Raw genomic sequence first — 18,741 nt, 5'->3', positions numbered from 1 at the left:
CACATGGCTGCCATCCCAGGGGGTACAAAAAGAGAAGGAGACCCTCAGAAATATGTGCCAACCTTATCTGGTAGCTATAGCCCCTCCCCATCATTTTTGGCCTCATCTGGGAAGAGAAATCCCCACCTAAATCAGTAAGTTGTGCGTTCCAAATTCCAGTGAGCTGAAACAAAGTTATCACTCTAGCAGTTAACCAGGAATGTGCCTTCATTTTGTGGAAGAAGTTCCTGCTCTAATGACCGACGTATTAGCCGTCTCTTCTCAAGGCAGGTGGTAGCCTGAAATTCTGTGCCTGCTTCCTGAGGACTGCTCCACCATGCGATGGCTGATGAAGTTCCGGGTCCTCTGGGACATCCACAGATCCCGCTGTGGCTTCTACCCTGCCCCTCAGTACCTGCGCTGCCAGTCTTTGTCGGGAGCTGGAGCCCCAAGATGGAATGACTGTGATACACCTGAGGAATTTAACTTTGCAAGTGATGTACTGGACTACTGGACTCAAATGGAGAAGGTAAGGAGGCACCCATGCTGGGGGATGAGAACAGGATTAACTTCTTGCTCCTAGTAGGTTGAGGGGCACAGAACTAAGAATGGCTTCTGGCTAAGCTTACAAGTATCATGAAAAGCTTATGTTTTGGGCTTCAATTCTCAGCCTGGACACTTCCTCAATTCTCTGAGCCCCAGTGGTTTTATCTGTGAAATGGGGATAATCTCATTTAAGAAACAAGACAGCAGGTGAAAGTATCTGGTACACAGTCAGGTAACTGTGACCAAGTGTCAAGTTCTAATCACAGGTCAGCAAGCTGATGTTGGTCTGGATTCTCACCTTCAACTACTGGAACTGTGAGTCTAACTAGAATTCATCTCATCACACTTGGGCTTGACTTCAGCCTACACCGAGAGGGAGGGTACAGGCAACCTGACTGTGCACATGAACATCTGACCATGTAACAAAATCATGTCATCTATCTTCCTATGAGGATGGCAAGTACATCTGGAGTCTTCCCTATCAACTACCTACTTGAGCGTGTGGCTTTACGGTGTGTCCAGAGAATCCTGTCCCTGTGGTCTCTGCAGAAAAATGCACGTTCTTGGTTTGTCTTTTACCAAGAGACAGACCAAGAGGGGAGCAGTGGTGACACTAGGAGTTGGGGTAGACAGTGGGTGGTGTTCCAGCTACTAAGTCCCAGCAGGTAATGTCCACATTGTGAAAACCCACTGAACACCGTCTTTGTACAGAAGAAAGAATTCACCTGAGATGGAGTCAGAGAGTTGATGTATTTTTAATTTCCCATGAACATACATTCATATGTTAGTATTCAAAGCTTACATGCCTTTCATAGGGACTTTTTTCCTACCTCCATCTTTTTCCTTTTTCTGAATTTCCATAATAACTCCAGGGAAAATAGAGCCCTCAGTTATGGAGAGCCTTTTTTTTTTATGTGCCATGTCAAGCACTTTGCACTTATTATTCTGATTAGATGGACACTTTAATTATCCCCATTTTCCAGTTGAGGAAACTGAGGTTCCAAGGGGTCAAATAACCTGCAGAATTCACAAACCTATTAAGTGAAGGAGCAGGATTTGGGTCCAGGCTGTCTGATTCTATAATCCACTGTTTAACCTGGTCTCACAATCTGATGACGTCCAAACAGCTCTGCCTTCAGACTACAAACTGACTTTCATCACTGCCCAGACCAAAACTCTGGTTAGACCTTTTGAATCATGAGAAATGGCTGGAGAGGCCATCATTTTTTTCTGTATTTGTCTTCATAAAGTCCTTATTAGTTCACACATCAACCCCTGGAGATTATCACCATGTAAATATTTGCCCACGGAATGCCACGTCTTTGTTGGGTCATTGTCAGTTCCTCCATATCTCCAAACTTCTCCTACCCCCAGCATCTCCACCCCATTTACATTCATTCTCACAACAGTTCTGATCTGTCTGTTTCTACTTTTCCAATTGCCTTGATCGTGATCAGTGTCTCTCCAGTGACGTATGGTGTCTGACACCTAGCAATCCCTCAGTACCCCTTTGTGGGATACATTAATTTTGAAACTTGCCGTATGAGCACTGTATGGATTGATGTTGCTCCCATGGAAGACCTTCTAGAGGGCACGCCACCATAGTCCACTCTGGCTTTCTGGGCCTCCCCTTACAACTTAACAAGCGTCATTCAGAAACTGATCCGTAGCCTAATCAACAACACAACCCAAACCATAACAAATAGAATTGATTTTGACTCAATTTTCAACACATTTTACTTTTTAAAAATGTTAAGTTAGAAATCCAACATTTTAATGTAACTATTTTTAGCATAAGCCAGGCAACATACGTCCAGGGGTGGAATATAGTCACTCATTCAGGCCACCAATTTACAACCCCTGACTATCCTTGGGAATTAAACCCTATATTACTCTAGGCTCCAAGGATACTACACTCCAACTGATTCATGGAGCAGCCTCCCAAATCTATTCATGAGAGGTCACGTTCATGTCCAAAATCATTCATTCTGTCTCTTTGATACTGCATTCATTCATTCAGTTAGGATTTAATGAGTACCTTACATGTGTTTTCAGGATACAAGTTTTTTACCTCTTCGGTTAGAATTATTCCTAGGTCTTTTATTCTTTTTGATGCAATTGTAAATGGGATTGTTTTCTTAATTTTTCTTTGTGATAGTTAATTGTTTGTGTATAGAAATGCAACAGAACCCACACAGTTCAAACCTGTGTTGTTCAAGGGTCAACTGTATTTGCTTTATGCATTAGGTGCTCTTATGTTGGCTGCCTATATATTTACAATTGTTATATCTTGTTGGATTGATTCCTTTATTATTATGAAATGTCCTTCTTTGTCTCCCGTTATGCTCTTTGTTTTATTATTTTATTTCTATTTTTTTAATTTATTTTATTTATTTATTTTTGGCTGTGTTCGGTCTTTTTTGCTGCGCGCAGGCTTTCCCTAGTTGTGGCGAATGGGGGTTACTCTTCGTTGTGGTATGCGAGCTTCTCATTGCAGTGTCCTCTCTTGTTGTGGAGCATGGGCTCTAAGAGCACAGACTTCAGTAGGTGTGGCTTGTGGGCTGCAGAGTGCAGGCTCAGTAGTTGTGGTGCCCAGTCTTCGTTGCTCTGCAGCGTGCGGGATCTTCTAGGACCAGGGCTTGAACCCATGTCCCCTGCATTGGCAGGTGGATTCTTAACCACTGTGCCACCAGGGAAGCCCCGCTCTTTGTTTTAAAGTCTATTTTGTCTGATATGTGTATTGGCACACCAGCTTCTTTTTTTTTTTTTCACTTCCATTTATATGGAATACTTTTTCCATCCCCTCACTTTTTCAGTCTGTGTATGACTTTAGATCCGAAGTGAGCCTCTTCACAGGATATAATGGGTCTTTTTTTTTCAATTCAGCTACTCTATGTCTTTTGATTGGAATATTAATCCATTTATATTTAAGTAATTATTGCTAGGTATGTACTTATTGCCATTTTGCTGTTTTCTGGTTGTTTTGGTAGTTCCTGTTTTGTTCTTCTTTTTTTCCTCTCGTCCCTTGTGATTTGATGACCATGTTTAGTATTATGCTTGAATTTCTTTCACTCTTCTGTGTGTGTACCTATTATAGGTTTTTGGTTTGGGGTTGTCATGACATACATATATTAGTTTTTTTTTTAAGTTGATGATCTCCTAAGGTCAAATGCATTCTAACCACCCTATATTTTTACTGTTCCTCCCCATGTTTGTTGTTTTTGATGACATATTTTTCTTTTGCATATCCATTAACTACTTATTGTGGGTATAGATGATTTTATTTCTTTGCCTTTTAACATTCTTACATAAGTGGTTCCTGATCTTGGAGAAGTGGCCTAATGTAGGAGATGTCCTATGGACCCAGCAGCACACTCCCTCTGGTCACCGGTGTTATATGCTCTAGGGTTATATGCTCTAGGGTCCCCCCCTCTGTGGGCTATGTGGGCCCTTCTGTTGTGGCATGGCCAACTACCGTGGGTGCACTGGTAGTCAAGGCTGGCCCCCAGACTGGTTGGCAGACATTTCCTGTCTCACGTAGTGGTTGCCAGCCTGTAGCCAGGGATGGTCCCTGATGTGGCTGGCCATGTGGCCTGGGATGTTCCAGGGCTGATCTTGGCTCACTGATGGGTGAAGCTGGATCCTGGGATAGCCGGCCATGGGGTTGGGGCACCTGGAGCTGGGGTTGGCCCACTGGTGATTGGGGTCATCTTTAGATTTAATTTAACCCTGAAATTCCTTATTTACATTCCAGAGTTGTTGTTTTTTATTTATTCATTCAGTACATATTCAACAAACATTTACTATGTACCAGGTGCTCTTCTAAGAGCTTTAATAAAGAATTTAAAAGTTATCACTATTTTTTTGTTATTGTTTTATTGAGATATAATTAAAGTATAATTATCACTGTTTTCCTAAAAAAATAAAAACCAGCAGTTTTTCAGGTCAAACTCAGCACACTAGCATGCATATCGAAATATTTAGACATAAAATCTGGGGTTTTCATTGCAGAAAAGATTTTAGTAAAGGATTTAATTTTTTTTTAATAGGTTATTAAGATTTCTATTCATCAACTTTGGAAAGTTAAATTTTTTTAGCAATTTGTTCATTTCATTCCAAATGTCATAAAGTTATTTTCTGACATAAAGGTATTAATATTTTTATTATTGCTATTTTAATGTCTGTAAGATCTGTAATAATGTACACTTTTTATTCTTGATATTTTTAATATGTTATTCTCTTTTTTTTTCTTGATAAGTCTTCCTAAGAGTTAACCAGTTTTATAAATCTTTTCAGAACCAGTTTTGGTTTTACTGATATTCTCTCTTGTGTATTTGCTCTCCATTGATTGATGCCTACTGTTATCTTTATTATTTCTTTTCTTATATCCTCCCTTGATTTGTTATTCTTTTTTTAGCTTCTTGAAATGGAAGCTTATGTCCTTACTTTTAAGCCTTCCTTCTTTTCCAATATATGCATTAAAAGTATAAATTTCCCACTTAGCACTCCTCTTAGGTACATTATACAAATTTTGATATGTCATATTTTATTACCATTCTGTTCTAAATATTTTTTATTTGCCTTTTGATTCTTCTCTGGCCCATAGATTACATAGAAATGTATCGGTTAGTTTCCTGATAGTTGAGGTGGGTTTCTCATTGTCTTCTTGTTAATGATTTCTAGCTTAATTCCACTGTGGTCAAAAAGTATACTCTGAGTTTTGAAACTTCTGGAGGTTAGTAAACATTCCAAATGCAATGGAAGAGAATGTGAGTTATATCATTGTTGGGGAAAGTGTTTTATCTATGTCAATTAGGATTTAAATTCTATGAAATCTATCATATTCTATCATTAATTTACAGAAATTATAGAAATTCTACTTGTATTTCATTTTAATTAAAAATAAGGGAAATTCACATAAATTCTTATGTGTTTTAACATTCAGAAAGAATCATCTCATTCATCAATCACATGAGTAATTGATCTACCTTTCCAATTTTCCTTCTTTATATTTTAGTTAGAGATTAACAAGGAGTAGCTATGTAGGTTTTTGTTTATTTAAATCAACTGTATTTATCTATAATTTACCTAGAATACAATTCGCACACTTTATCTGTAGTTTAATAAGTTTTAGAACATTTCAATCACCTCAAAAATTTCCTTTTGTCCTTTCCTAGTCAATACCCACCCATCCCCACCCTGAGCCCCAGGTAGACACTAATTTGCTGTCACTAGCCATTATATTTCTCTTTCCTAGGGTTTCATAGAAATGGAATAATATAAGATGCACTCTTTTGCGCCTGGTTTCTTTTACTCAGCATGTTTTTGAGATTCATTCATACTGTCTTGTGTATTACTTCTTCATTCCTTTTTATTGCTGACTTAGTGTTTTATTTTTTAGATCTATTTCTCAATTTTCCTTTGGCTTCAAACCTCACTGCATAAAACTTTAAATCTCATATCCAGTTTAAAGGTTGTGTTTTATCTTTTGAAAACATGCTAATCTTAATATCACATTATCAGATTAATTCTGAGACCCCAAACCATAAATGCTTAAGCAATATCTTCTTCAAGTTGCAAGAGTTAGGAGTCTAAACATTTGTCTGAATAAAAACAAAAATTATTTTTACCTTGATACGCCAAACTTTCTATCATTTTGTAAACGCATACAGAAATATTATATAGTCTGTTCCCCTTATATAGACAGTGCACAACTAGTCATTTATACTTGCTAACATTCCTTAATCTGTTGGAGAATAATTTTTTTCATAGCACTGATTTTTCCATAGATATGACTATATGTATATACATATATCTGTGTGTGTGTATGTATGTATATATGTATATAATTCTTATCTCAGGTGAGACACACTCTTTTGTTCCAATCATATGAGGCAAAGATGGTAGGATTATGTTTGCACATATGTGGGAAATAATTTCTGGTAGATTATACACCAAACAATTATCAGTGTTGACCTTCAGGGAGTGAAAATGTGATGAGAAACTTGAAGAAATTTTTCTGTTCAGAAGAAATTTTTCTGTTAGTAAGATTGTGCCTTGCGTGAACTTTTACTCTGAACATGCTTTGTTTGGGGAATTAAAAAAACTTTAAAAAATCGCTTTACTTGGGGAAAATAAAAGACTTGATTTAAACAAGAAAATGAAAGTTGTCCATAAACATTTAAAACTGTTTACATACATGTGTATATGTATGTCTTGTTCACCATTGTATCCTTTTGGTCTAAGAACAGTGCCTAAGAAATAATGAGAATTTGGCAAATATATATTGAATGAATGAATGGATACTATTATATAAATTTGGTTTTAATGTAAATATGGTGTTGCTTTTCTAAATTGATATTGTATTATAAGATTGCTACTGCAAAAATATTCTGAAAGTTTTCTTGATAGGTTTTATCATATTCCATCACATGGAAGTAACAATTCTGTCGAAAGCATATAGTTGAATTCTGGGTTTTTTATCCATTTTGCCAATCTAGTTCTTTTGATTGGGGAATTTCATTCACTTACATTTAAAGTAATTACTGATAAGGATGACTGACTATTGTCATATTGTTAATTGATTCCTTGATGTCACAGCTTTTGTGTCCCTCAGTTCATCCCTTACTGCCTTCCTCTGTATTTAGTTGATTTTTTGTAGTGATATGTTTTGATTTTCTTTTCGTTTCCTTTTGGGAATATTCTGTAGATAATTTCTTTGTGATTACCATGGGGATTACATATAACATTCCAAATTATAACACTTCATTTGAAACTAATAACAACTTAACTTCATTCACATACAAAACCCTACTGTTTTCCGGTTCCCTTGCACCTTCCTATATTATGTTATTGATTTCACAAACTATATCTTTACATATTGTCTACCCATTAACATAGATTTATAATTATTTTTTATGCTTTTGTGGTTTCCATACAGTGAAAGAATAAAAAGTGAAGTTATGAACCAAAATTATAACAATACTGTTTTTATATTTGTCTTTGTATCTATCTTTATTAAAGAACTTTATACTTTTATATTTAAGTTACTCTCTAATGTCCTTTCATTTCAACTTAACTCCTTTTAGCATTTCTTGTAGGGAAAGTCTAAGGATAAACAACTCCCTCAGTGTTGTTTTTTTTTTTTAATCTGAGAATGTCCTAATTTCTCCCTCATTTTTAAAAAACTATTTAATTTATATTGGAGTATAGCTGATTAACAATGTTGTGATAGTTTCATGTGCACAGTGAAGCAACTCAGCCATACATATTCTCCCTCATTTTTGACGGACAATTTTGCTAGATATAGAATTTTTGGTTGACAGTTTTTTTTTCTTTATCACTTTAAATATATAATCTCACTGCCTTCTGATCTTCAGTCCACTGGTAATCTTATTGAGAATTTCACCTGATGAGTCACTTTTCTCTTGCTGCTTTTAAGATGCTCTCTTTGTCTTTGTCACCTGTAGTTTGATTGTGATGTCTCTCTGTGGGTGTCTGGGTTTTCCTACTTGGAGTTCATTGAGCCTCTTGTATTTGTCTCTCCATGCCTTTCCTCAAATTTGAGAAGTTTTTAGCCATTATTACTTCAGATAAGTTCTATGCTCCATTTTCTCTCTTTTTTCTCCTTCTGATAGTCCCATAATGTGTATATTGGTCTATTTGATTGTGGCCCATAAGTTTCTTAGGCTCTGTTCATTTTTCTTCTTGTATTTTTCTTTTTGCTCTTCTGACTCAATAATTTTAGATGACTTGTCTTCAAGTTTATTGATTCTTTCTTCTACCTACTCTGTCTACTGTTGAGTCCCTTTGTGAAGTTTTCAATTCAGTTATTATATTTCTCAGCTTCAGAATTTGTTTGGATCTTTTTGTAATTTGTATCTCTTTGTTGATATTCTCATTTTGTGCATATATTATTTTCCTGATTTGCTTTAGTTCTTTGTGTTTTCCTTTAGCTTTTTCAGTGTATTTAAGACAGTCATTTAAAAATCTTTGTCGGGGGGCTTCCCTGGTGGCGCAGTGGTTGAGAATCTGCCTGCCAATGCAGGGGACACGGGTTTGAGTCCTGGTCTGGGAAGATGCCGCGGAGCAACTAGGCCCGTGAGCCACAACTACTGAGCCTGCACGTCTGGAGCTTGTACTCCGCAACAAGAGATGCCACGACAGTGAGAGGCCCATGCACCGCAATGAAGAGTGGTCCCTGCTCGCTGCAACTAGAGAAAGCCCACGCACAGAAACGAAGACCCAACACAGCCAGAAATAAATAAATAAAATTTAAAAAAAAAATCTTTGTCTAGTAACTGCAGCCTATGTCTCTTTAGGGTCAGTTCCTGGAGATTCAAGTAGTTACTTCGAATAGGCTGCTTCTCTTTTTCTTTGTAGACCTTGTGATCTGTTGTTAAAAATTGCATATTTAAAAAAAATAGCCTCCTCTCTCAGTCTTTGCAGCCTGGCTCCATGCAGGGAAAGACCTTCAATAATCTGCTCAGTACGAAAACTTAAGGTCTTCTCTGGCATGTGTCTTTCCTGGTCCTGTGCATGTGCTTTTTTTTTTTTTTTTTCTAGTTTTGGCTGCTGTTTAAAGTTTTAATTTTCTTAAAAGTCTCCCTAGGGCGGGCTTCCCTGGTGGCGCAGGGGTTGAGAGTCCGCCTGCCGATGCAGCAGACGCAGGTTCGTGCCCCGGTCCGGGAAGATCCCACATGCCTCGGAGCGGCTGGGCCCGTGAGCCATGGCCGCTGAGCCTGCGCGTTCGGAGCTTGTGCTCTGCAGCGGAGGAGGCCACAACAGTGAGAGGCCCGCGTACCGCAAAAAAAGTCTCCCTAGGGGGCTTCCCTGGTGGCGCAGTGGTTGAGAGTCCTCCTGCTGATGCAGGGAACATGGGTTCGTGCCCCGGTCCGGGAAGATCCCGCATGCCGTGGAGCAGATGGGCCCGTGAGCCATGGCCGCTGAGCCTGCGCATCCAGAGCCTGTGCTCTGCAACGGGAGAGGCCACAACAGTGAGAAGCACATGTACCGCAAAAAAAAAAAAGTCTGCGGCTTATGGGGGACTTAAATATTCTCTTCTTTTTTGTCTGTAGTCTCTAATCCCTAGGTAACCACAGGTCTACAATTTCCACACACTGTGACATTTGCCACTGTTTTAGGATACCTCCAATATGCCATCATACCCATCTGAGCTCCAAGTCAGTCAAGACAGAAACCAGTGCCTAAGGCCGCCTCCAGACTAGCCAGAACGTTGCACACAAGTTTCAATCTTTTTCATCTATCCCAGGGGAGGGGCTGGGAATTGGGTGGCTTCCTCTGACTACACTGTACCACATCAGAGAGCGGGTGGTGCAAGAATAAGCAAAATCACCACAAAATTTCTTACCATTCTGATTATGACTTTTTATTGTTTGGGCATTTGTTGGTTGCTGTGGGTTTGTGACTCTTTTCTAAATTCCTACAAAGGCATCTTAGTCTATTGTTGTTTACTTGATGTTTTTGTGAGGGAAAAAGGCCCTGGAGTTTCCAGGACTGACTTCTTGCACCTCTTGAGGTACATAAATTTAAAAAATAATTTCCCCAAATATTTAGGAATTAAATTATCCTCTTTTATTTTGTTGTAATAACAATAACAGCAGTAATTTTATTGAGCACCTACTATATTCCAGGCACTGTTATACTCACTTGACCTTTTAAAATAATTAATTTGAACTTTACTACATTCTAGGTAGCATTATTATACCCTTTTCATAGGTGAGAAAACTGAGGCACAGAGAGTAACCTACTGTCCATGTGGAACTAAGGCAGACACATGGGGAATAAAATTGTAAGTCTTCAATAAGTAACATGAAGGCTCTTCATGGTTTTATGTGACTTAAGACGAGGGGGTTACAGCAGACCCGAAGACGTTGGCTGGATCACACCTCCCCCCAACTTCTCTTGGCGCTATAAATGCTTTAAAATGGGATCTCAGACCTTGAGCTACACTCACAGCGGAATGTGACTGTGGTAGTGGATTGGCCACATTAGTGCCCCTTTCCTTTGAATCAGGAAATAACATGTAGCATATTATCCTAACCAGGAAGGCAAGAGAGGTCCAAACCCAGCCCTGTGGTGGGTGAATAATCAAGGGGATGAAGTGAAGTGGAGTTTCAGAGAGATGACAGACCTAACCCGTCGTGCAGCCAACGTCTTCACACAGACCTGTGGCCTCCAGGAGGGAGACCATCTAGCCTTGATTCTGCCTCGAGTGCCTGAGTGGTGGCTGGTGATCGTGGCCTGCATCCGAACAGGTCAGTGACCCAAGCAGACCTTTGGGCTCACCTAGAGCCAGTTTGTCCTGAAATACTAGGTGTTTTCTCTTCCCCCCAATTTTTCTTCTTCACAGTCTTTCTTTTTCTCAGACTCACTCAAATATTATTTTACTCCTTCTCATCCACTCTCTCCCTTATACTCACACCCTCTCAAACACAATGTCATAATTCTCGCTCTCTCTCTCTCTCTCTCTCACACACACACACACACTTTCTCTTACACGGTCTCAGACATTCTTGCTTCTTTATAAGATTCATCAATTGTTAACGTTTTCCCATATTCGAGCCCTCTCTCCCAGTGAGTCATTTAAGAATCAGTTGCAGACACTGTGACACCCATAAACACCAGATAAACACTGCAGCATGCATCTGCTAAGATCCAAGACATTTCCTTCACATGACCACAGCAGAGTTATCACACAAGAAGTTTAACACTGATGCAATAGAGTTACCCGATATACATCCACCGTCAAAATTCTTCGATTCTCCCAATAATGTCCTTTATAGCATTTATTTGGTTTAAATCAAAAATCCAATGCATTGCATTTAGTTGTTATATCTCCCCCGTCTCCTTTAATCTAGAATGTTTCTCTACGTTCTACACTGTCTACATGACGATGACAATTTTGAAGCGTCTAAGCCAGTTGTTTTGCAGAAGGTCCATCAAAATGTGTATTTCTGACTCCTTCTTCATGATTATCTTCAGGTTAGACATTTTTAGCCCAGGCACTAGAAGGGCAACATTGTGTCTTCCTTGGTGCCTCACATTGGGGATATATAAAGTTGGTTTGCCCTAATATCATTGATATTATCACTTTAGAAAGGTAGTATCCACCTTTGTAGAGGTACCTTTTCCTTTTGTAGTTAGTAAGTAATCTGTCGTATAATATTTATGGGACTGTGTGAATATCCTGTTCCCCAACTGTCTTTCACTTTATGGTTTGAGAATCCACTGATGATTCTTGACTGAATTGAATATTTTAATGGTGGTCTTTTATTAGGATTTTCTATTTATATCATTCCCTCTATATTTATTAGTTGGCATTCTTCTATAGAGATTTTCCTTTCCCTTTTAATTGCTTATCTATGCATTAATCTATATAATCAGTGTGGGACTCATGGATTCTTTTTCGAATCACTTCAGTTGTTCTATAATGCATGCTCATGCAACAATATGTCGTGCTCTTGGTCACATATTCTCTGTCTCATGTTTTCTCACAAATAGTTGATTAATCCGTCAAGATCAAGAATTAACAGCAGTGGCTGAGGGAGTATAGAGAAGCCATGCCATCTGTATAGTGAAGAGATGGTCCATGAGAAACCCAAGACATGACTTGAGACCTCTGGGATAAGAAGAATTAAAGAGGAGTAGAAGCAAAGGACGGAAATTCCAAGAATGGTCATAGCACATGGAAATGCTTAGAGTCAGGAGTAGCCTATACGAAGAATGGTCATCTTGAAATAGAGAATAGAGTTGTGCGAGAGAAAGATGGAGAGTGAGCAGTGCCCTCAGAGTCAGGATGGGGAGTGTGGTGTTTTCCTGGAGACAGGGTCCAGGTGTTAGTGGGGAGAAGAAATGTGGAGGGGAAAAAGTCAGTGCTCTCTGGAACTAAGCAGGCTAATAATATGGAAGGTGGGTAGTAGGAAGATTCAGGACAGGGCATCTGGTGGAGAAATTAGAATGCAATAGGGGCACACAAAGACTTGAGCTAATTGTTGGTGATGGAAGATGGAAGGGAAAGTAGAAAAATTCAAAGGACATTGTAGTTAACTTTGGGTATGACGAACGAAGGAAAGAGAGGAAATTCAAGATGACACAAGGAATGATGACAACAGATGACAAGAGATTCACGATGACAGAGAAGGAAGTGAGAGGAGAAAAATGGGGGCAGGGAGGCAGAGTCAGGGACACTGTCCTACTTGTATCTTTCCCAGATCCTGTGTAAATTTTTATAAAGAAGGACTCACCTGTCTACTGGCTAGATCCATTTAGAGTAGAAATTATTAGGGCAGGCTTTTCCAATTTTAATGTGCATAGAAATCCCTTGGAGACCTTGTTAAAATGCAGATTCTGATTCAGTAAGTTTGGGGTGGGGGGTGAGATTCTGTGTCTTAGGGGGTGTTGATGCTGTGGACCATCCTTTGCATACCAAGAAGTTAAGGGATTTCTTTGCAGATAAACCAGATCTGACAGCCAAGGATGTGAGGCTGTGAAAGAGATACCAGAACAGGCAGTTTCTTTCTCATCCCTAGGGATCATCTTCATGCCAGGGACCACCCAGATGAAGGCCAAGGACATTCTCTACCGACTACAAGTGTCTAAAGCCAAGGGCATCGTGACCACAGATACCCTTGCCCCAGAGGTGGATTCTGTGGCTTCTGAGTGTCCTGCTCTGAAAACCAAGCTCCTGGTGTCTGACCACAGCCGTAAAGGGTGGCTGGACTTCCGATCACTGATTAGGTGAGTTTCTGGTCTGATGAATGTGCTTTCTGAGGAATGGCAGGAGAAAGCCACTCACTGCCTAGTGCTGGTACAGAAGCAGCCAGTGGGAGGAAGCTCACCAGGTCTGAGCTTCTCTTCACAGCTATGTCACTGATTTGCTGTGCAACTCTGGGCTAGTTCCTACTCCTCTCTTCGCTGCAATTGTTTTATGTATAAAATGGGGAAATTGAACTTCTATGGCTCTCTCACTAAAATATAATCACCCCTGTGCAAAGGAGATGTGTAAAGTCAGAGGGTTATTGTGTTGCATGTTCCTTGTAGGTGGGGAATCTGAAATATTATTTTTATGTAAATAATAAACAATTAAAGAAGCTGAACAAAAGGTTCAGATGAATTTTTAAGGTGAAACTTGAGACTGAGAAAAAAATGACAGGCAGCTTTGGGAGCAAACACTTTCCATGTCCTAGGGGGTGGGTGTCTATAGGGACGCCTTGAAGGAAAAGTTAGGGAAGTGCTAAAGGTAAGAAAGACCCCTCCACCTCCAAAACTCTGATTCTGCAAGTCTTCAGGCATTTTTCATATCACACACAAACCATGCTGGATTTGTTTTCTTGAAGTAATTCCACAGTTTTTAAAGCTCTTTACTTCAACCCCCAAGGGCAAATATTACAGTGAAATCACATCTTATGCTAGATTCTAAAGTCAGAGAATTAGATTAAAATAGCTTAAACAAAGAATACTCATTAAAACTCGCCTAAATTTCCCAGACTCAGTATGGTATCATTTCTCCACAAGAGCCAGGGCTCCCTGCAGCACTGGGATTGCTTGCAGCCTCTCTGACTGAGTACTGTAGGAAGCTTGCATTTACAATTGTAATAGGCCCAAGAAAGAGACTCTCGGCCAAGGAGAAGCTCCCCAAGAACCGAGGCCGACGGAGGGAGCTACGAATTCTACCTTCCACCTCTAGCTCATGCTAGGGCAGATGTACATGTATACATTCCTTACACTGTCGTTCTCCCTAGCTTTCTCTTTCCCACCCTTCAACACCAAGTTTATGAGGTTAAATTCCCGTGAAGCTAGTCTGTGTAAAATACAAGGTTAGCAGTGTGACTAAAAGCATAGTATATGGATCGCACTGTCTGAGTTTGAATCCTGGCTCTGCAACTTGCTGGCTATATGTCTTCAGGTAAGTTACCTAACCTCTCTGAGCCTCAGTTCCCTCATCTACAAAATGGGCATAAAAGCAGTACTTGCCTCTTAGGGTTGCTCTGAAGATTGAATGAGTTCTTATTTGTAGATCATTTAGAGCATTGTGTGGAATCATTGGAAATACTATTTCAATGTTTATTAAAGTAAAAATAATCCATCATATTTTCCCCACTTTTTAAAATGAAGAAATGTCAGTCCACCTATCCAAGTCACCCATAAACTTTGTTTGGTGCCTAATACTGGGAGTTGCAAACCCCAGTTTTCTGACTCCAAGACTCATATTGCTTCTTTTGCTTCCCCAGAGGATGGAAAAACAGGAAACATGACTTCTGTCCTTTTGTATTGAATCCCTTTGCAGATCAGAATCCCCAGTTCACACCTGTATTAAGTCAAAGACCCTGGACCCAATGGCCATCTTCTTCACCAGTGGGACCACAGGCTTCCCCAAGATGGCAAAGCACAGCCATGGACTTGCTTTGCGATCCTTCTTCCCTTCATGGTAGGAGAGAGGGCACCAGCTTAGAAGCTGGGCCACAGATCTGGGGTGAAGTGTGTTTGTATATGTGTACGTGCTGGGAAAGGAGCTCTTGGTGGAATTGACCCCGTGCTGTATGCTTTCTGCTCTCTTTGGTTCAGACCCCTAAGGGTATGAGAAGTATAGGCTGACAGAGGCATCTGAATGACAAAGGAGGCACATTTGGGTCCTGCCTGAGCACCTTTACAGGAGGCATGGAGGAGATGTGGGTGGAAACAGCAGGCATTCTGCAAACCACACAAATGACAAGACCCTGTGTCCCTGTCAGTAGTTCCAGGGTTTGGTGGGGAAAGATAAAATGCTCCAGCAATGTGACCTTATGTGACAGGTCCTCTCCTCTCCTTGATTGTGGACAAATCCGGCATAGAGTTTCCCAGTCATGAACTGTTAGGGAAAAATAATACCTGGAACTAAGCCACTCCAAGCCACTGCCCTAACCTGGAACAAACATAGAGGCTGAAACTGGATTAGCCATTTAATTGGTTTTAAACCAAACTCTTCTCCCTTCTCTCCATCCCCCAACTAGTAATATTCAAACCAGACCACGTTCTATATACTTTGTACCTTATTAACCAGACCAGGGGGACAGAGAAGGCTTTTTGTAGATAGTTGGTATCTGTGCTAATGATAACAACTGAGTAGCAAAATCCTGGAGGAATGCGGGTGGAGAGAAGGGAAGGATAGTATAGTAGTCAGAATAGTATCTGAGGCTAACTGTATTTTGGAGTTAGCAGGAAATTACTGCAGCTGAAGACGTCTGATGTCCTCTGGTGCCTGTCAGACACAGGCTGGATTCTGGCTGTTGGAGGGTCTCTGCTTGAACCATGGACAGCGGGGTCTACAGTCTTTGTCCATCATCTGCCCCAGTTTGACCCCAAGGTCATTGTACAGGTAAGAAGACGAACCTTTCGATATCAACAAACTCCCAGAAAAAACTCATTTCGAGTTCAAAAACTGGATCCAACTGAGAAAATACTTGATTAGCAAAGAAGCCTCTTAGTATAACTCTTAGCATAATATAACCCTGGCTCTGGGTTTCTCAAAGTGTGAAGCACTGAATCAATCATCGTATCAGAATTACATCAAGAGGTAACTTTGAAGAAAACACATATTCCAAACCTTTCCCTAGACCTATGGATGAGACTTTGTGGACCTGGGAACCAGAATATACGTTTTGAGAAATGAAAGCAAACAGAACAAGCTCAGGTCTCCTGGATCCTGGATCCTGGCTCTACCAGGGCCAGGTAGCTGGTGTGTGAATGTTGTATTTGTGTGGCTACTCAATTTAATGACATATTTAGAAACAAAGGCCTTGGAATATGACAGATCTAGTTTCGTATCCCATGATTGACATTTATTAGTGGTTTGCTTACCACTCTGAGCTTCAGTTTCCTTATCTGTAAAATGAGAGTCTTAATGGTTACTATTTCCACAAAATTGTTGGGAATATTAATGAGACGACATAGGAAAGGTGTGTAAAGTGCTTAGCCCTGAGACTAGCCCAGAGAGAACACTCAGTAAGTGGTAGCAGTTGCTGTTGTGCATACACCATGATAATAACTGAGGTCACCTGCGTGAACTCCTTCAACGTATTTCTCTTCACTTAAAAATTGTCTTTGTGTCTCCGCTCACTCCCCTGCTTTCTGTCTCAGAGGCAGACCTGCCCCTTCACCTCTCAACGTCCAACTCCCTCCCGACACCTGCTGCCGATCCTGTTCTTTTCCCTGCCCTTGTGTTTGGAGCCCCTCTCTATTAATCTTTAACTCATTAAACCTTTTCTCCTGTATTTGCAATCTCTCACTTTTCATTGACTCTACTCCCTCAGTCCATAAACATATTCAAAGTTCCTCATCCTAAGAACACCTGCCCTTCACCCTGGTACACCTTGGACCAGCCCCGTCTCTCCTCCCTTAAGGTCAGATTGCTCCACAGAACATTCTCCACTTGCTACAGCTACCGCCAGTTCCCCCAGCTCACCCCTGAACACCGTAGTCATCCAAGGCTCTGCCCTCAACTTTCCCTCCCCTCTAAGCAGCTTCCTGTACTTCCATTTCTCCAGCAGGTACGTCCACTCGGGTGGCTCCCAAAACTGTCCAGTCCTCCCTCCAGGCTAGTTTCCACCTGTTTTTCTGCTGGTTGGTTAAGTTCATCTGCTCATCCCTCCAGCACCTGAAACTGTACCTCCCACTTCTCATTCCCTGCCCCTATGTCAACATCTGCCTCTCCGTCATTATTTTCTGCCTGCATCCTGCCGGTCTCTGAGGCATAAAACTGCACAAACCACAATGAATCCACCTCTCTCCTTCCCCCACCAGGTCTAATTCTCCTTCCCCTACAAGGGGTGTCCCCACAGTCTCAGTGTATTTTAAGCTTGAATTATTTCAAAGAACTGAGTCTACAAATTTACCCCAAACCCTGCATTTGAAAGTTCAATTGTTTAATTTACTTTACAATTATTACTTTCGTGTATTTTTAAAAATAAACTTTTTAACTTACTTGGTTTCAGTCTCTCCTATTGAAGATGGGAGATGATGACTAAAACGAAAAATGTTAAATTAAAATTTTACCATTCAAATTCACAAAACAAAACTTTCCCTTCATTCCCTCCCTACCCATCCCCTCAACTTAGACTTTCTTGTGTTGCTCCAGTCGTACCTGACAAATACCATGTACGGAATTCATGCTCAATGTAGGTATACTGAAAGAATTAACAGATGAATAAATGGGCTCTCCTAGAGGAGAGGTCAGAATTAAAATGCTAATAACAAATCTATGTTTTAAATCTTAATTGCAAAAATAAAATTTTTTCTCTCCTAACTTTCTAGACTTTATTCAAATACCCTATTACCCAATGCTTTGCTGCGCCCTCTGTATTTCGAATGATTCTGCAGCAGAATTCCACCAGGTATGGTAGGTGTGGTTGCGGTTGGTAACAGGAATCTTCGGGTAGGATTTTAAGTAATCTGATGCACTGTGGTCTGACTGATTTTAGCTATGGTTCTTTGAGGATACTGTGTGTGTGTGTGTGGTGGGGGGTAAATGTTGGTGGTGATATTTAGCAGCTAGTCTAATTGGTTCTTTAAACAGGATTCAGGGAACCAAACGAAACACTGAGTGAGTCTTGCATCATTGTGGGTTTTTACTTTTATAAACATTTTGTTATGAAATAAACATACAGAAAACTATATAATATATACATTTACAGATTAATGAATTGTTGAAAATAAAACAGCTATGTAACTGCTCACCGAAGGCCCAAAAATAGGACATGGCCAGTGTCCCCAGAGACCTCCTCATGCCTCTCCATCTCCACTGAAGGAATCCACTGTCTTGGCTTTTATGGTTCATTTCCTCATTTTCCCTCATAGTTTACACAGGAAATATCCCTAGACAAATTATTCTACTTTACTTGCTTTTGAGCTTCATGTAATCGTACATTATTCTGTAATATCTGCTTCTTTTTTCAACATTATGTTTCTAAGAAGTGTCCGTGTTGTTAAATAATGCTGGAGTTAATTTTCATTGCTGTATAACATTACATTTTATGAAAGTAGCACATTTTAACTCAGGTCTATTATTGGGCATTTGGGTAGTTTTCAGTTTGGGACTATTGATGATTAATGCTGCATTGAATTTTTGAACATGTACATAAACACGTAAACACACGTTGCTGTAGATCTTCTCTGGGAGAGGAATTGCTAGGTCACACTGACATTGCACCTACTACCTTA

At 40.1% G+C, this 18,741-nt stretch overlaps 1 protein-coding gene across 1 annotated transcript in view; it reads left to right on the top strand.

Annotated features, from left to right (window-relative positions):
- The first annotated feature begins 288 nt into the window (after nt 1-288).
- Nucleotides 289-18,741, top strand: part of LOC117308105 (acyl-coenzyme A synthetase ACSM1, mitochondrial-like) — a 43,612-nt gene continuing 25,159 nt past the window's right edge. The window contains exons 1-6 of the mRNA XM_033839890.2: nt 289-508; nt 10,592-10,802; nt 13,077-13,284; nt 14,834-14,974; nt 15,742-15,901; nt 17,836-17,915. Of these exons, the coding sequence (XP_033695781.1) occupies nt 317-508; nt 10,592-10,802; nt 13,077-13,284; nt 14,834-14,974; nt 15,742-15,901; nt 17,836-17,915 (992 nt within the window). The 5' untranslated portion in view covers nt 289-316. The remainder of the gene's footprint in view (nt 509-10,591; nt 10,803-13,076; nt 13,285-14,833; nt 14,975-15,741; nt 15,902-17,835; nt 17,916-18,741) is intronic.

The sequence above is a fragment of the Tursiops truncatus genome, chromosome 15 (assembly GCF_011762595.2).
Source record: "Tursiops truncatus isolate mTurTru1 chromosome 15, mTurTru1.mat.Y, whole genome shotgun sequence".
In the NCBI taxonomy this organism is placed as follows: Eukaryota; Metazoa; Chordata; class Mammalia; order Artiodactyla; family Delphinidae; genus Tursiops; species Tursiops truncatus.
Note: the sequence above shows the minus strand (reverse complement) of the source record. Positions and strands in the feature narration are given on the sequence as shown.